Source organism: Heloderma suspectum, chromosome 5 (genome assembly GCF_057233095.1).
Source record: "Heloderma suspectum isolate Gila_16-S chromosome 5, 16-S_ref, whole genome shotgun sequence".
Classification (NCBI taxonomy): Eukaryota; Metazoa; Chordata; class Lepidosauria; order Squamata; family Helodermatidae; genus Heloderma; species Heloderma suspectum.
In genome coordinates, this window is record NC_139462.1 from 19,068,363 (window position 1) to 19,086,535 (window position 18,173).

The 18,173-nt window shown below is 43.7% G+C and overlaps 1 protein-coding gene across 1 annotated transcript in view; it reads left to right on the forward strand.

Annotated features, from left to right (window-relative positions):
* Positions 1-207: 207 nt before the first annotated feature.
* Positions 208-18,173, forward strand: part of CFAP299 (cilia and flagella associated protein 299) — a 404,131-nt gene continuing 386,165 nt past the window's right edge. The window contains exon 1 of the mRNA XM_084855448.1: positions 208-348. Coding sequence (XP_084711574.1) covers positions 229-348 — 120 coding nt within the window. The 5' untranslated portion in view covers positions 208-228. The remainder of the gene's footprint in view (positions 349-18,173) is intronic.

Sequence of the window (18,173 nt, forward strand, 5' to 3'; positions counted from 1 at the left end):
GGGGGCGCGCGTGACGAATTAGGGGCGCGGCTCCAGGGTTGGGGCGGAGCTAATGGATGGGCGCTGCTGAGCCATTTGTTACTTCGATGGTGGCGGGTGGCGCTAACTCGTGGTGCCGCTGCACGATTGGCTGCTAGGAGGAGAGTGGGCGGGGCTCGGCAGCGGCGGAGCGAGGCCGGGGGCGGTTGCTAGGGACGCCGCGGCCTTGAAGCAGGCGGAACGTGGCCGATGGCGGGCGTGGAGGGCGACGACGCCGGGGCCGCCTTGGACCACATCGTCACCCAATTTAACACTTACGAGGATTATCTGGATTCGCAGATCACCACGCAGGACCTGTTTTACTTGGAGGTGAGCGGGGCTGTTATTCACGCTCCTTCGAGCACTGAGGGCCTCTGAGCATGTGCAGAGTGTATCTCCCCTCCCACTCGCCACCATGAATAACCGCAGCCCTCACAAACAACCTCTGACTTTTCATATCAGAGGTTGTTTAAGCACTACTGCAGTACTGTGTCTTAAGGGCTACGTCCTACTTTAAGTTGTTTTCCAGGTAAACCTAAAAATGTGTGCATGTGACAAACGTGTATTACACGGGTACCCTCGTCAGGGAACCGGGATGGGTAGGGCCCCTGGAGTGTGGCCACGTTTGGAAGTAGTGTTATTTGGAAACACCCACCCAGAAGCATGCATGTATTGCAGGCAGGACATATGGCAGCCTTCATTGTAGCGGCCAAGTGCAAAGTGGGGCTGCGACAGATCCTTGCCTAGGCTTGGTCTTCAGTTGGTGGGTCAGGATGTAGGACCCGTTATTGGGTCACAGCCAGTCAAGTGGCTTGCACGAGTGGCACTGCTACCATAGGCATAGGTCAGCCTTCTTCAACCTGGTGCTCTCCACTTGTGTTGGACTACAGTTCCCATAAGCTTATGTCAGCTGTAGTTCAACACAACTGGAGGACACCAGGTTGAAGTGGGACATATATGGTAAAAGAAGAAGAAGAAGAGGCTGTAGCTCAGTTTTGGAGCACCTGCCTTGCATGCAGAACGTCCCAGGTTCAAGCCTGACATCTCCAGGTAGGGCTGGAAAAACTCCTGCCTGGAACCCTGGGAAGCTGCTGACTGCAAGTCAGCATCGACATAAGAACAGAAGAGCCCTGCTGGATCAGACCAAGGGTCCATCTAGTCCAGCATTCTGTTCACACAGTGGCCAACCAGCTGTTGACCAGGAACCCACAAGCAGGGCATGAGTGCAACAGCACCCTCCCGCCCATGTTCCCCAGCAACCAGTGTACATAGACTCACTGTCTCTGGTACTGGACTAGTAGCCATTGATGGCTTTCTCCTGATGAATTTCTCCAACTGCCTTTTAAAGCTATCCAAATTGGTGGCCATCACTACATCCTGTGGCAGCAAATTCCATAGTTTAACTATGCAATGTGTGAAGAAGTACTTCCTTTTATTCTGAATCTCCTACCAATCAGCTTCATGGCATGACCCCGCTAGGTTCTAAGTATTTTGAGAGCGGGAGAAAAATGTCTCCCCATCCACATTCTCCACACCATGCATAATTTTGTAGACCTCTATCTTGTCTCCCCTTCCCCTCCTCTTTTCCAAGATAAACAATCCCAGCTGTTGTAACCTTCTCTTGTAGGGGAGGTGCTCCAGCTCCTGAATTATTTTAGTTGCTCTTTTCTGCACGATGGTGTGCAGACAATACTGAGCTAGATGGACCCATGGTTTGATTCAGTATAAGGCAGTTTCCTATGCTCCTAAGAGGGCCCCATAATGCATGTTTGGGCTGAAGTAGGGTCTTGGGATGAAAAAGTTGATGATTTCTGGCCTGGGGTGTGAACCGGGTGGGAAGGGAAAGTGGAGAGATAATAGAAGTTAGGGTATTTGGGGCCAGGGAAGCAAGTGGGGATAGGCTTGTAGGCTTCTCACCTGAGAGGTGCCTGCATCTTTAAGAATCTCATAGGAGGGGCAATTCTGCCAGATGTGCTTCCCATCATAGGAGCACTAAGATGGCAAAAGCCACACCTGTAGTTCCCACTGTTGGAAGGCTGTTTGAGGTACAAAAGGCCCTCTCCAGGTCTCAGTGTGGAATTCAGAAGGACGCTGAGAAACCTGAAAGGGGGTGGGGAGATGGAGCGCTAAGCTTCACAAAGTGAGCTGGAGCAACCACACGTTCCTAGCAGAGGATGGCGGGGAGGCTAACCTTAGGCTGTGGTTACTCCAAGCAGGCCTCCCTCAGTGGAACAGGAGCAATTGGGCAGTAGATGGCACTAGTGATCCCAGGTCTTTCTGTGCCACCCTCCCGCTGCGGAAGTGGCAGGCCTTTCAGTTGTAAGCTGAAAAGTGGCCAGGGTCTTCCCTCCCACTTTCAGAGGATTATTTACTTTATTCAGAAGTCCCCTTTTAGGGAAAACCCTCCCTAGGTGGCATACAAAATGTAAAACCACCAAACACAATGAAACCATGATAAACACAATAATAAAATAAAGACATAACTATGAAAATCTGATAACATTGTATACACAATGACACACTATAAAGTTCTGTAAATAAATAAATCTTTAGGACCAGCTTGAAGGCCTTTATTTAAAAGATTTATAAGTTGCCCTTTAGGGAAAACTCTTCCAAAATTTTACAATTGGCGTCCAAAACTTTAAACCACAAAACGCATTAAAACAGTGACAAAAACTGTAGTAAAACAATGATAAATCAAAATTAACAGCGAAAACCAGATAACGCCATATACACAATGGCACACAAAACGATCCTGACTCAATTGTAGGCTGAGGTAAATAAGTACGTCTTTAGGGCTAGCTTGAAGGCCTGTAATGATGGGGCCTGGCAGACATCAGTTGGAACAAATTTCCACAAGCAGGGGGCCACTACCTAGAAGGCCCTATATCTTGAGCCCGCCAGCCTAATTGCTTTGATAGATGGACATACAAGCAGGGCCTCTGATGTTGATCCCAGAGTGCAGACAAGTTTGACTATAGTGCACAGGTGGGCTGCATTAGTGTTTTTATACCTCCCATATTATTGATTCTAGAATTCCTCAGTTCAGTGTTTGTTTCTAAGGAAATCTCATTCTCACTCCAATAGCACATATTCTGCACTAGTACAATTAAAGGTGTGTAACTATCATGTCTTTTTCCATCCTAAGACACCAGGGAATCATAGTTTTGTGAAGGAGCCACATGTTTTGTTGTAGAACTCTACAGAAAACTACACTTCCTAGGATCCCAGCAAAGAGGGGCAGTTAAAACCATTTTAAGTTATTGTTGTAAGTGTTTCTATATTTCTATATTTTAAAATTTTATCTTGCCCTTCGGCCGGAAATAGGCCTTCAGAGTGAAGTAGCTGCATTCACTCTGCTGTTAAAATATAACCTCCTATTTTGTGTCAGATCAGCATGTTGAACAGGAACATTAGAGAAGAGATGTGCTGAAGTGAGAAGTTTTGGTTGGTGTTGCTTGTCATGGCACAGGGCTGCCCCTGCTGAAATTCTCACTGTGTACTAATATTAAAGGTATGGGATACACCATTTTCTATTCATCTTATGCAGAAGTGCCCATTCTTTTGCATTACATTTTACTAGAATTCTGTATTTTATCTAAGGTCCCCCCCACCCAGTCCCAGGTACTGTGGTTTTCCAAGTAGACTGAGCAGTCACCACTAGTCCTCAAGGACAATGGTGCTCCAAAAGCCCTCCTGTTGAACATTTACAGTGCAATCCTGTTCTTGTTTACTTGGAAATAAGTTCCAGAGTGTTCTGTGGGGCTTACTCACCAACGAGTGTATTTAGGGATATATTTTAGCTTTAAAAAGCTAATGGCAGTTGCTGTAAAGCAGCATGTCTTACCTAACAAGCACAACAGTTATGTGTGTTGATGTGGGCAGTAGTAGTAGTCATAATTTATCTATTTAGGGCACAATCCTATGCAGGTAGGTGGCCGCCTCCAAACTCAGAGGCGACTGCCTATCCAATGCAGGCCAGGAGAAGCACAGAGGGGATCATTCCCTTTGCACTCCTCCTGCCCTGCATTGTCGGCTAGATAGCTGATTTTGCCTGCGTAGCTGCAAGAGGGCAGAGCAGGGGAGGGGGCTGCCCTACAACACATAGGATGTGTTGTGCAGGCATTTCCTCCCTCCCTGCCCCAGAACGCCCCCTGGAAGGCCCCGTTTCAGCTGCTCTGCACTCCTCTTGCAAGCGCAGCGCATGGGGCTTCTACGCGCTGCCTCGCAGGCAGCGTGGAAGGGGGGAAAGGTCGGTTCCCCGAAAACAAGATATCCTGTGGCCCTCTAGCCACTGACTAGCAGCCATAGGATTGCTCCCTCCATTTATTTATTTAGAGCACCTTTACCCCACACTTCAGCCAAAAAAAGGGTCTCAGAGTGGCTTACAAAGGTTAATATTAAGACAGACCTTAATATTAGACCTGCCCTCAGACTTATGATCGAAAAGAATTCACTTTACTGATATCCAGCTTTTCTTCAAATGTAACCAAAACATCATACAAATATATAACAATACAATTAAGATATAAAACTGGAGAAACACACAACCAGCAGCAACAAAACAATAAAAATAGCAGAAATCATACAACTGGTGAAATAATTTTTTTTTTGGAAAACCTGTCTAAACAGGAAGATATTTTAAAAATCAGTAAAAATAAAATAAAAGGCCTTTCCAGTCCACTGCCAGTAACCACCTTGCTAAAATTGTTGTGCTTGGAAAGAGTTCCCCTCCTGTCATTTAAAATTGCATTATATCATTAAAAGGGTGTATAACTATAAGACCCATTCATTTAAATGGTATTTTGCTATAATTTTAATTATTTTTAATGTAGCTGGAAAAATGTTTTAGCACTACTTAAAAGATCAATTGAAAATAATAAATAAATGAGTGAAGAAAATGCACTCACTGCAAAGGTTATTTGGAATGTGTGCTGTGGTGTGATACGTTCACCTGTCCAGTAGTCTTTGCACATGTCAAAGCCACACCTCTTAAAAAGATGGCATCTACACATGTGCAGATTGCATCATTCTTCCATCATTTTCAGGAAAGTCAGACTTTCTCCAGTAAGAAAGAGGATGGAAGCAGCACTGGGAAAATATGGGAAGATTATTGTGGATGATGACGTAATGCGAAACTCCCATAAAACATGAGTGAACAAGCTATGCCAATTCCACAATTAATTTTCATCTGGAAGCAGTTTAGGACAGGAGCAGCTTAGGGCATACCAGACACATCACAAGTCCCTCCCCTGCCTAACTGCCATTTTGAATGGCCTGACAATTTTCAATTGCTTTTCTGCATTTTCGCTGCAAACTGCATGCTTGCCCTTTTTAGCATGCACCTGCTAAAAAAAGAAAAGAAAAAGGAGTCATCTGCCCCAGAGCAAATCTGTCCAGAGCAGAGGCCAGTCATGTCCCTCTTCCATTATGTGGTGATGATGAAATTACTACTTCTGGCTAACACCAGTACAGTGCCAAGCGTGAAAAGCATTATTTGCAGGGGCAAAAGCCAGTTTTTGTACCAATATCGTTTAATCCTACAGGTCTTCAACGTCTCCTCTCTCCTGACTGCACATCATAGTCTAGTCAGTGTCCTTCACAAATCTCTTTCTGTTTCTTCATTCCCTTTCCTTGGCTTTTTTCTTTTCTCTAATATGCTATGCCGAGGCTCTTGTCCTTTGACAATGAGAATCCAAGGGCAAGCATGCAGCACAAGAATTTCCAAGAGATATTTAAGGAGATTGTTGAGAATGGAGAGGGAAGTCGGGGCAGGCTAGAGACTAGAATGGGGAAGAGATGAGTCATCAGACTGACAGGGTAACTGACAACCGAAATCAGGTGTGAGGATAGACATGGGTTAGGGTTAGAATTAGATATATTAAATATAATTAGCTGCTTCAGTGGAGCAGTGAATTAACAGCTCACTGCAAAAACAGTCTTTCTGCATGGTTCTTTATAAAGAGGAATTTAAGCTCTGCTGTTGAGATTAAACAGAAGAGAATCTGAAGGGTAACAGAGTTGGAAAGCAAATGCTAAACCTGTGGATCCAATATGCTTTGACAACCTTTTTCTCCATAGCAGCACTCAGCAGATTATTTGCTTTAGGCCTTGAAAAATGTTGCTTCCCAAGAATGAAGTAGTGTGAGTTTTTTATGATGAAGATGTGGAAGTGGGATGAAGATGGGGAAATGGCTGCTGGGGAAGAGGATCCATGACTGAATCGTTGCGGTGTCCCTGGTTGTGGCTCTGTCCACTTTGTGGTTCAGGTCCTACATTATGTTTGTGCTGCGACTGTCATAAAGTTGTTCTCTGGCTGTCTCCCTTGCCTTACTAGTAATGTGTGGATGTTCGGATCACGTGGTGTTTGACACGTCCCTCCTCCACCGAGGCTGCTCATGTTGTTGTGCAAAGTGTCCATGTGATCTACTGTATCCACATGATCCAAACATCCATATATTATCAGTGTATTTTAGGAGCCAGCTACAAGGGAACGGCTTTGTGGCAGCAACCATGCCTCAAAGATAGCACATGAATTAGGATCACAGTCGCATCACGTTATGTGGGCCAGCGGTACTTTCAAAAGTGGGTTGAACTATGCCTGCCACAGTAGTCGTTTCCACCTTTGGCAGATACCTTACTCAAGTAGCATGATACAATTGGAATTGTGTGTAAGAGTAGATGGGTTCTATCAGTTCTATACTCTCCCCTGCTCCAAAAATGTCTAACACTGTTTTGAGAACTAAAAGAAGGTAGATACAAAAGGCAAAAAGAAAAGACAAGCAGTGAATAAGCCGATGGAAGCAATGGCAGTGTTTGCAGCCTGTGATGGGGTAGGAGGAAGCCAAACTGGAGGAAGGGGGAACATAAAGTATCTCCCACAAGGTGGTGTGGGACAATTTGGGATCTAACTGAAGACTGCAATGCGGACAAGTGCTGGTTAACTTACTGTGGGAGAAAACATTGGTAGTGAAGGAATCAGGCAGGGGTGCTACATTGTTTTAGATAGTTATGCTGGAATGTAGAATTGTTCTTCTAAAATTTGGGGGACAGACTAGCAGGACTGGTGTGGAGTAGAATCTGTGAATATGAATTGTCTCTGTGGTGAATCAGGACGTGGAAACATGTGCCTTTTTTCGATTAAGATGTTGATGGCCGATTTGTAGAGTTACAAATTATGGACACCACTGACGTTTGGCATTATCCAAAATATAGAAACCAAATGCTATCTGGAACAGATATAATGTTTGTCCTTCTTAAAGAGGTGGCCCACAAGTCCTATTAGCTCTGCTGAGCCACTGCCCCCACAATTTATTTGCTGTGCTTGATGAGCACCCATGCTCTGTCTTGAGGAAGCAACCTCAAGACTGGTCATTAGGAGCAATAGTTGGCACATGACAGCCAGTGACCCCTGGATTAGCTAACTGAGGAATGAGCTAACCTGCTCATGGTTTGAGTAATGTTGTTGTAGTCTGTATGTTGCCATATCCTTATTAATTACATAGGTGTGTGGGTTGTGTGTATGTGTATGCAAGTTAGCATTTAGAAATGCTTAGAACTGTAAAGGACTTCATTGTGCTGAGTTTCATAAATAGCTCAAAATCAGCTCTATCACTTTGAGTCTTGTTTCCAGCAAGGAGCTGTCAAATTCAAAATTGCTCCCATAATCAAGGCAAACCTGCAGGCTTTTGGCTGCTCTGTGATAAGTACATAAGGCTAGTAAATGAGATGGAAAGCAAAATGAGCATTTACATTTCAGCTGAGGTTCCTTGGGCCTCTATGAAAAAGGGAGTGCTTCAACTCACATCCTCCTTTCCCATCCTCCCAAACTTCCTTCATTAGATATATACTGTTGCCTGCTATATGTTTGACATCCTTTTCCCAGGCCTGGCCCCCAACATGGCATGGTCAGGCAAATGCCAAGGTCCACAACACAGGTGACATCTGGAGGGATGGGGTCTAATCCAGTCCTCTCAGCAGCCGCAATTGCGACTGCCATTGTTATTTTTCCAAAATACAATGTGCCATGGTGGGGTCTTTGTCATTAATAGTAATAATGTTATTGTTTAGCTGTGAGTCATAACATAAACAGAAGGAACATTCATAGTTGAGTAACAAATATAGCTCTCCATTTCCTGGCTGCCAGTGCAAATAAGGGAACACGCAAGATAACATAATTTTCATTATCAAACAACAGTACAAATTCAGTAGGTGTAACAGAATTCTTCCTGAGCCTAAGCTTAGACAGCCACTGGATAACATAATGGACAATATCCTCAATAACAGTCTTACAAAACACACAAGAACACTGTTCCAATTATAATTTCTTATAACAGCCTTTTAAGAAAGCAGAGGGGATAACATTACATCTGAATTTTGTAAAAACATTCCTACATTAAGCTAGAGCAATAAGATCCAAATGACAGGCTTTCTGATGATCTGACTTGATACATGGATACAGTCTAGAAAAGCTAGAAGAATGGATGTTTAACAATATCAGTCAGAAAGTCTTTTCCAAACACAGAATCCTTTAATTGAGATTTGGAACTCAACTGGATCTTAGTCAGTTGATCATCAGGTTATCTAGCAAGTGTCTGTAATGCAGTTACTATCTTTTGAGATTTTAAGGGAGAGTGATTTAACCTTATAGACTAAATATGAATATGGTAAGGTTAATATTCTATTATGAAAATTTAGAAGTCAGACTTGTATTCTAGCCCAAATAGAAGGCCAACCCACTTCATCACAGACTTGAGCGGCAGGGGTACTAGCAGGTAAAGCCAATGCTTTCTTTAGAAAATGAATTTGGATCTTCCCCATCTTCTGAACTTATGATTGACTAAAGTCCCAAAGCTCTGCACCATGTAACAGAAGGAATAACCTTAGCCAAAAAGATTTTAAGAACTATGGGAACAAATTGCCCACCCTTTGTATAAAATAACTTCAAGATGGCTCCTACAATACATCTTGCTTTAACAAAAATAGCACCCTGCTGGGTTTTTTCAAGAGGGATTGGTTTCAAAAGCACACCTAAATAGTAAAATGATTTAACCCAGTATTGCCCAACCTGGTGCTCTCCAGATGTTTGGACTTTTAACTTCTATCAGCACCAGCCAACATGGCCAGTGGTCAGGAATACTGGAAGTTGTGATCCAAAACATCTGGAGGGCACCAGGTTGGTGAAGCCTGATTTAACCTGTTGAATGGGGTTATTAGTAATTGACCAATTAAATATAGAGGATCCCTTAACAAATACAACCACTTCAGTTTTCAGTAAAGTTAATACTAAGCTGTTTCTTCTGACAAAAATTAGGCAGCAGGTCCATCTGCTTCTTAAGACTGCCCCTGGTCAAGGATAATATAACCATATCATCTGCATATAAATGAATTCTGATGTTTTTATTCTCTGTTGCAGGTGAGCATACATCCAGTTCCCCAAGCAGTTGAACCAAATCATTAACATAAAGATTTTAAAAAGGGATGTCAGAATAAACCCTTGTTTAATCCCCTTCACAGTTGGAACTAGGTCAGACAGAAGTCTACACTTTTAGCAACAGTGAGCCCTCTCAGACATGATGCTAAGCCACCATGGTTAGTTTTGAGCTAACCATGGTAGCTTAGCGTGACATCTGAACAGGGGACACACCCAACCATGGTGGTTTATTAGCCATGTACATACCACATTCACTAGCCACCTGTTGCAAGATGGTTAGTGGCGCTAACAATGGCTTAACTAGGCCTCGGGGTTAATGGAGCGCTGCCATAGAGCTCCATGGCAAGAGTGGCCAAAAAAGGCCATTACAGGGATAGGGCTGCTGATGGCTGTTGGCAGCCATTTTCTTCCTTCTTTCTGCTCCTTACAGAAATAACCCCAGAATAATTTTTTTGATATATATATATATATATATATATACACACACACACACACACACACACACAAACATATACAGAGAGAGAGAGAGAGAGAGATTTTGCACATATGCGCAAATGCACATTTTAGCAATATATGGGGATAATACACGTTTTAGCGATATATGGGGATAATATGTGTTTTAGCAATATATGGCAATTTTGTGCAAATATGCATTTTAGCGATATGGCAATTTTTGCACAATTTCCCTCTGTTTTTATTCGTTTTTTGGTTATTTCTGTAAGTTTAGCAGAAAGAAGGAAGAAAATAGCGGCCAGCAGCTCAACTCCTGTAATGGCCATGTGAGCCACTGAGACTGCTGGGATGTGTGATGGAGTGATTGGAGGACTGCAGAAGGGAGGATGTTTAGAGAGTGGTTAGGCTAACCACATTGTGGGCCATAGTTAGCTGCATGTGTTCTCAAAGTGGTGAGTGCTAACCACTCTGCAGCATAGTTAGCCTAGCCACCCTCCCCCAATGTTCATCTGAATAGGATCAGTATCTTGATAAGAAACTTCGGAGAAGCATCAGCAACCTAGAGCCTATATCAAGAGCAAACACTTTAGCCTACAACTGAGTTCCTGTCTATTGAACCAAAAGCTGATGATATACTCCTCAAAGAGCTTTGCGTTATTCTTAACCATTTTTCAATATGATGAGACGAAGTGTAGCAAAAAAGATGAACACAGACAATTCAGTTCCTGGAGGAACTAAACCTGTTGAATTAATCTGAGCCCACCAATTACGATTGATTTTAAACAATTCTGGGGGGAGGGGCGAATCCGAATTCGGGGCAAATTTGAATTCAGGGTAAGCCATTTAACATCACAGTGATCCAAATATACACCCCAACCACAGATGCTGAAGAAGCAGAAGTAGATCAGTTCTATGAGGATCTGCAGTACCTACTGGACAGTAAGCCAAAAAGAGATGTTATTTTGATTACAGGAGACTGGAATGCTAAGGTGGGTAGTCAAACGACACCTGGAATTACAGGCAAGCATGGTCTGGGAGATCAAAATGAAGCAGGACATAGGCTGATAGAATTTTGCCAAGACAACTCACTGTGCATAACAAACACTCTCTTCCAACAACCTAAGAGACGACTTTATACATGGACTTCACCAGATGGTGGACACCGAAATCAGATTGACTACATCCTTTGTAGCCAAAGGTGGCGGACATCTATGCAGTTGGTAAAAACAAGACCTGGAGCTGACTGTAGTTCAGATCACGAACTTATTGCACAATTTAGAATCAGACTAAAGAGAATAGGGAAGACCCACGGATCAGTTAGATATGAGCTCATGAATATTCTTCATGAATATGCAGTGGAGGTGAAGAATAGATTTAAGGGACTAGATTTAGTAGATAGGGTCCCGGAAGAACTATGGACAGAAGTTTGCAACATTGTTCAGGAGGCGGCAACAAAAAACGTCCCAAAGAAAAAGAAAACCAAGAAGGCAAGATGGCTGTCTGCTGAGACACTGGAAGCAGCCCAAGAAAGAAGGAAAGCAAAAGGCAACAGTGATAGGGGGAGATACGCCCAATTAAATGCAGAATTCCAGAGGTTAGCCAGAAGAGATAAGGAATTATTTTTAAACAAGCAATGCGCGGAAGCGGAAGAAGATAATATAATAGGAAGGACAAGAGACCTCTTCCAGAAAATCAGAAACATCGGAGGTAAATTCCAGGCAAAAATGGGTATGATCAAAAACAAAGATGGCAAGGACCTAACAGAAGCAGAAGAGATCAAGAAAAGGTGGCAAGAATATACAGAAGATCTGTATAGGTAGGATAATAATATCGGGGATAGATATGACGGTGTGGTCAGTGAGCTAGAGCCAGACATCCTGAAGAGTGAGGTTGAATGGGCCTTAAGAAGCATTGCTAATAACAAGGCAGCAGGAGATGACGGTATCCCAGCTGAACTGTTTAAAATCTTGCAAGATGATGCTGTCAAGGTAATGTATGCCATATGCCAGCAAATTTGGAAAACACAAGAATGGCCAACAGATTGGAAAAAATCAACTTATATCCCCATACCAAAAAAGGGAAGCACCAAAGAATGTTCAAACTATCGAACAGTGGCACTTATTTCACATGCCAGTAAGGTAATGCTCAAGATCTTGCAAGGTCAACTCCAGCAATTCATGGAACGAGAATTGCCAGAGGTACAAGCTGGGTTTAGAAAAGGCAGAGGAACTAGAGACCAAATTGCCAATATCCACTGGATAATGGAGAAAGCCAGGGAGTTTCAGAAAAACATCTATTTCTGTTTTATTGACTATTCTAAAGCCTTTGACTGTGTGGATCATCACAAATTGTGGCAAGTTCTTGGTGGTATGGGGATACCAAGTCATCTGGTCTGCCTCCTGAGGAATCTGTATAACGACCAAGTAGCAATGGTAAGAACAGACCACGGAACAATGGAGTGGTTTAAGATTGGGTAAGGAGTACGGCAGGGTTGTATACTCTCACCCTACCTATTCAACCTGTACGCAGAACACATCATGCGACGTGCTGGGCTTGATGAAGCCAAGGCTGGAGTTAAAATATCTGGAAGAAACATTAACAATCTCCGATATGCAGATGATACCACTTTGATGGCTGAAAGTGAGGAGGAGCTGAGGAACCTCATGACGAAGGGGAAAGAAGAAAGTGCAAAAGCTGGGTTGCAGTTAAACCTCAAAAAACCCAAGATTATGGCAACCAGCTTGATTGATAACTGGCAAACAGAGGGAGAAAACGTGGAGGCAGTGACAGACTTTGTCTTTCTAGGCGCAAAGATTACTGCAGACGCTGACTGCAGCCAGGAAATCAGAAGACGTTTACTTCTTGGGAAGAGAGCAATGACAAATCTTGATCAAATAGTGAAGAGCAGAGACATCACGCTGACAACAAAGGTCCGCATAGTGAAAGCAATGGTATTCCCCGTAGTAACCTATGGCTGCAAGAGCTGGACCATAAGGAAGGCTGAGCGGAGGAAGATCGATGCTTTTGAACTGTGGTGCTGGAGGAAAATTCTGAGAGTGCCTTGGACTGCCAGAAGATCAAACCAGTCCATCCTCCAGGAAATAAAGCCAGACTGCTCACTTGAGGGAAGGATATGAAAGGCAAAACTGAAGTACTTTGGCCACATCATGCGAAGACAGGATACCCTGGAGAAGATGCTGATACTAGGGAAAGTGGAAGGCAAAAGGAAGAGGGGCTGACCAAGGGCAAGATGGATGGATGATATTCTGGAGGTGACGGACTCGACCTTGGGGGAGCTGGGGGTGGCGACGGCCGACAGGAAGCTTTGGCATGGGCTGGTCACGAAGAGTCGGAAGCGACTGACCGAATAAACAACAACGGGGGCTGGGGGGCTCTTCTCCTGAAGCCTTATTTGACTATCAGACCTATGAGACATTTGACCATAGATGAAGTTACTGGATCCCAACTAGGGAGAACTCTGAGATCTACAAAGGAAAGAGAAACTATCAAAGAGCTATATCATTTAGTAATATAATTAGTTTAGTCATCAATAGAAATCTGACTCAGTAATTCCTCTTGTCTCGGCCAAACTAAGGGCAGCATCCCAAAATATACTTACTTATTTTCCATAGAAGCTGAACCCAAGGCCTACCACTATTGTATTCTAATTTTTAAATAAGAAAAGTAATTTATAGAAGGATCTACATTTAATAACTGGTTGAGTGGTTATTTCTGTTTTCAGTTTAGAATCTGGTCTAGAAAGTTGAGTCTTAGCAGTCTGACAGTCCATGTCAAACCATGAAAAGGTGAGCCACTGTGGGTAAAAAAAAAAGTTATGGTCACCTTTTTTGTGTGGTGGTGGCCTCTTGTTTTACTGAAATTTCTGCCACCTACTCAGATGCCCAGGCCTATCTTGCTGAGGGCCCTCAAACTCTGGAGCTCCCCCACACACCTTTACAGTTCCAGGCGGGCAGCAACACATGCCCAAGTCTGCTAATCTTTTTATAGTCCAGTCAAACAAATAATTCTACAAAAGTTCCTAGCTTGTAGGATTTATTTTTAAAAAAAACTAGCCTCCTTAATAACATATTCCTTTATTAGACGTTAGATAGCCTGAAAGAAGAAAAGAAACCAATTCTGCCTGGTCACCTGGGGCTGATTTTGTTCACCACTGGTGACCAGGCAAATGGCTGTATGCAAGCCTGCTATAGTCCTTATGTGATCACTCTGCTTTAATAAATTTAATAGTGCTGTTTTGGAGCAAATATTATGTCTTGCTATATGTTGGAAACCTCATTTGCTATCTAGCTGTGCCTACTGCCAGTCTTAATTACTCCTTATTACTTCCTGGTGGAAAAGCCAGGCACAGAGGCAGTTTTCTTATCTCTCGCAGGGACAAAATGCTTTTACAGCCTGAACCTATGGGTGGCTCCTGTGGGCTGCACTGCTACATGTACCAAGCTACCTGGTTTTCAATTCCTGGGCGACATCTCTGATTTGTGAAAGCTTGGTGCTTCCTGGGTAGGCTCTGTATTTGGTATGCTTTTTGTTTTCTATGGTTTTTCTCCGCCCCCTTCCATCTGGGGCCCATGGGAAGGTGGGTGCTGGTAAGATGTATGTAGAAGTATGTCATAGGGTGGAACTATGCCATTGTGTGAGTGTATGTTTAGCAGAGTCCTGTGCATTCAGGGGCTACTTTGTTTGATGGGCCTTAATTTAAAAAATAAAATCAATCCCATTAAAAGCAGGCTGGGAAGTGGATTTAGGGATGCCTGTAGGCAATTCCGTTTCCGATGAGTGTTTCATTTCTGGCTTAATGAATGCAGTAAGTACAGGGAACTTTCTCATTGGCACTCAACCCCAGTCAGGGCTCAAAAGTCCTTCAAAACAGCTGCAAATAAATTCTGGAGGGGATGTCAAGGGACTGGTATGCTTGTCCACATGTGGTGGTCATGTCCTCTGGAAAATACATTTTAGAACAAGAGTTTCAAAGTCACCATTAAAAAAACACCACCATGACTCTAATGCTTGTAATTCTGGGTGTTTTTCCCAAGGACTTAGAGTCTGCACTGCATAAAGACTCTATTTTACACTCATAAACAGCAGCAAGAGCAATCATTGCAACCAGTTGGGAAAAAAATTGTGAACTTATCAATCAAGAACGTGAGAGCCAGTGTGGTGTAGTGGCTGGAGTGTTGGACTGGGAGCCGGGAGATTCAGGTTCTAGTCCCCACTCGGCCATGGAAGCTCACCTGGTGACTGGGCCAGTCGCAGACTCTCAGCCCAACCCACCTCACAGGGTTGTTGTTGTGAGGATCAAATGGAGAGGAGGAGGATTATGTATGCCGTCTTGGGTTCCTTAAAGAGGAAAAATGGCGGGGTATAAATGCAATAAATAAATAAAAATAAAGACTTGGTTTTGGAGGCATTCAGATAATTTTTGAATGGACAGGCTCATCCTTTACATGAAGGTTTTTAGATATCATGCAAACCCCAAGACATTTTATGCAATGTAGTACCCATGTTTGTGGGATGTTGATCATACAATTCCAGCTTCCACCCTCCGATCCTTGTAAGAATTTGCTGACCTATTAAAACAACATATTTACAGCTTGAAGGTTTTGTGCTTCTGTATGCTGTGCCTCCTAACTAGACTGCAGTAGAGGGAGACATGGGAAGCAGGGCCATTCCATTGGTTCTGCTGAGAGACCAGCAGCCTTTGGTACTACATCTCCCTCAACTGTCACTTAGCAACAGTCATTCCCAGGCTGCAGCAGAGGGATTGATGGGAAGCTTGCTGGGCCACTCCATCAGCTCTGCTGACAGACCAGCTCCTTTTGGATCTTCCTCTCCCTGAACTGTTTCCATCCTAAGTGGTCCTTATAAGAACTTTAAGAATTGGTGCCTTAGAGCGCAGTCCTATGGCTTGTGCTCTTGACAGATAGATCTGAGTTTGGAGCCCTTTGCCTATCCTATGCTCTGCAGGCAAGAACCAGGTAGGGCGGGAGGAGGACTGAGGCAATTTCACCTCTGTTGCTTCTTTTAAATTGCAGAAAGCAGCTAGATGAGCCTCTGAGCCTGTCTAGCTGACTTACCTTCAGTGGGCAGGGACTGGAGAAGCCACAGGATTCTGTGTATGCCGTCCTCTCACCTCCTCACCCACCAGCACACACACCCTTTTCTTCATGTCCTACTTGGCTTATGAGGTTGCAGTTGTGACCTTGTGAGAGAAGCTTTCTGTGATGGCTGGGAGCGGGAGGGAAGATCCATGATTGGATCTCCACCTCAGGGCTTGTAGCTGTGTCTATGGGTGCGGAGGAGGAGATCTGCGGCATCCTATGGTGCCCCAGAAGCTGTCTAGGGATCATAGGATTGCTCTCTGCATTTGTTTCTTCCTCCTCACTCCCCATTCCTTTTTCCTTTTGTGACATGTCTTTTAGACTGTAAGCCTGATGGCAGGACTGTATTATTTGTTTACCGATCTGTGAACCTTTTGGGCTGAAGAGAAGGGTAAGCATGCTTTAAGTATATAAATAGGTTATGCTTAATTATTTTTCTTAATTTTTTCGGGCTATGTTCAGTCTGTATTCACTGTATTGAATTTTTTACATTAAAAACTGTTATTAAAACCCCCCTCATGTCCTGTTGGTGTGGACAGGCCTATACTCAGTCTCTCAACTCTCCATCTTGCATTCTCTTCCCAAACCCATACACATAATGCACACACAGATACACCTGATCCATGCAAGCCCTTAAATGTTGGTGTTTTACTGTCTTGTGTTGCTGCACCTGGGTATGCTGCTGCACTGGCGCAATATAGTGACCAGTAGTGTTGCAGCTGTGGAACAACCTTTGCATTCTGTCCCATGCACTTTGTGCTTTGCACATCAAACAAGAAAACTGGGCTGATGGAATGCCATAGAAGGATCTCAGGTGGTCTCTTCTCCAGTTGCAATAACCACACTCGTGCGACACTGCTGTGATGCTTCAAGGAAGGGAATGGCACCATTTACTTTGGTTGCTCTACTGCGTCTGAAAGACTGTGTCTTGAATTCCACATCACAAGATGTAGCATGCCTAGAAAACTGACGTGTTGAGTTAAATTGGGCTGTTGTTCTCAACGGTTGCCACTAGGTGGAAATATTATTTCACTTTTGGTGCTGTTCGAGCACATACGGTGCATAGTAGGAGATGAATCACTGCACTCTGCAGAAGTGTGTACCTGATCATTTTGTCCCTAAAGCACTGCTCCTTAGTTGATGATCCACAAGCTACACAAGGCCTGTCAAACCTTACCTTCCACCACTGCTGCCCTCACTCATTTCTTCTTCTATTGTTATTAATGTTATTATTGCTGTCTACATACTTGCAGCTTTACAGAGTAAAAGAAGCAAAATACAGGTCCCTGCCTTGAGGAGATTACAGTCTAAATGGTTCATAGCAGCTGGCACTCCAGCTCTGCCTATTATGTTTCCTTATGGTATGGCACGTATGGGTCACAGGGCTGGGGCAATGGCAGCTCCCATGAACAGCAGGACTAGAGGGCCTGTTGGGGAAGATGGGCTGGTCTGCCTCACAATAAAATTGCTCTGTAGATGTACACGTTTGAAATAATTGGCAGCATTAATTTTTCTTTTAAAAGCTCTTAAAGTGCTCCAGTTTAACAACAGTGTCCTGGCGGTGAGATATCTAACACAGCCTCAAATTATGAATGCAAATTTCAGGCAGGCTGATAAGGGAGGAGGTGGTCTTTCATATAACCTAATCCCAAGCTGTTTAGGGCTTTGTAGGTAAAAACTAGCACCTTGAATTGGATCTGGAAATAAACTAGAACCTGATACAATTGTTTCTAGGCTGGTATTATATGATCTGTAAAATGCATGCCAGGTAACAATCTGGCTGCTGCATTTTGCACTACCTGTAGTTGCCGAATGTTTTTCAAGGACAGCCCCACATAGAATGTGCTACAGTTATCAAAGCATAAGGTGATTAAGGCATAGATCACTCTGGTCAGATTATTTATTTATTTATTTGATTTATATTCCGCCTTTTTTCCTCCTTAAGGAACCCCAGGCCATGTACATAATCCTCCTCCATTTTATCTTCACAACAACAACCCTGTGTGGTGGGTTCGGCTGAGAGTCTGTGACTGGCCCAAAGTCACCCAGTGAGCTTCCTTGGCCGAGTGGGGACTAGAACCCAGATCTCCTGGCTTCCAGTCCAACTCTTTAGCCACTACAGCACACTGGCTCTCACACAGATCCACCTT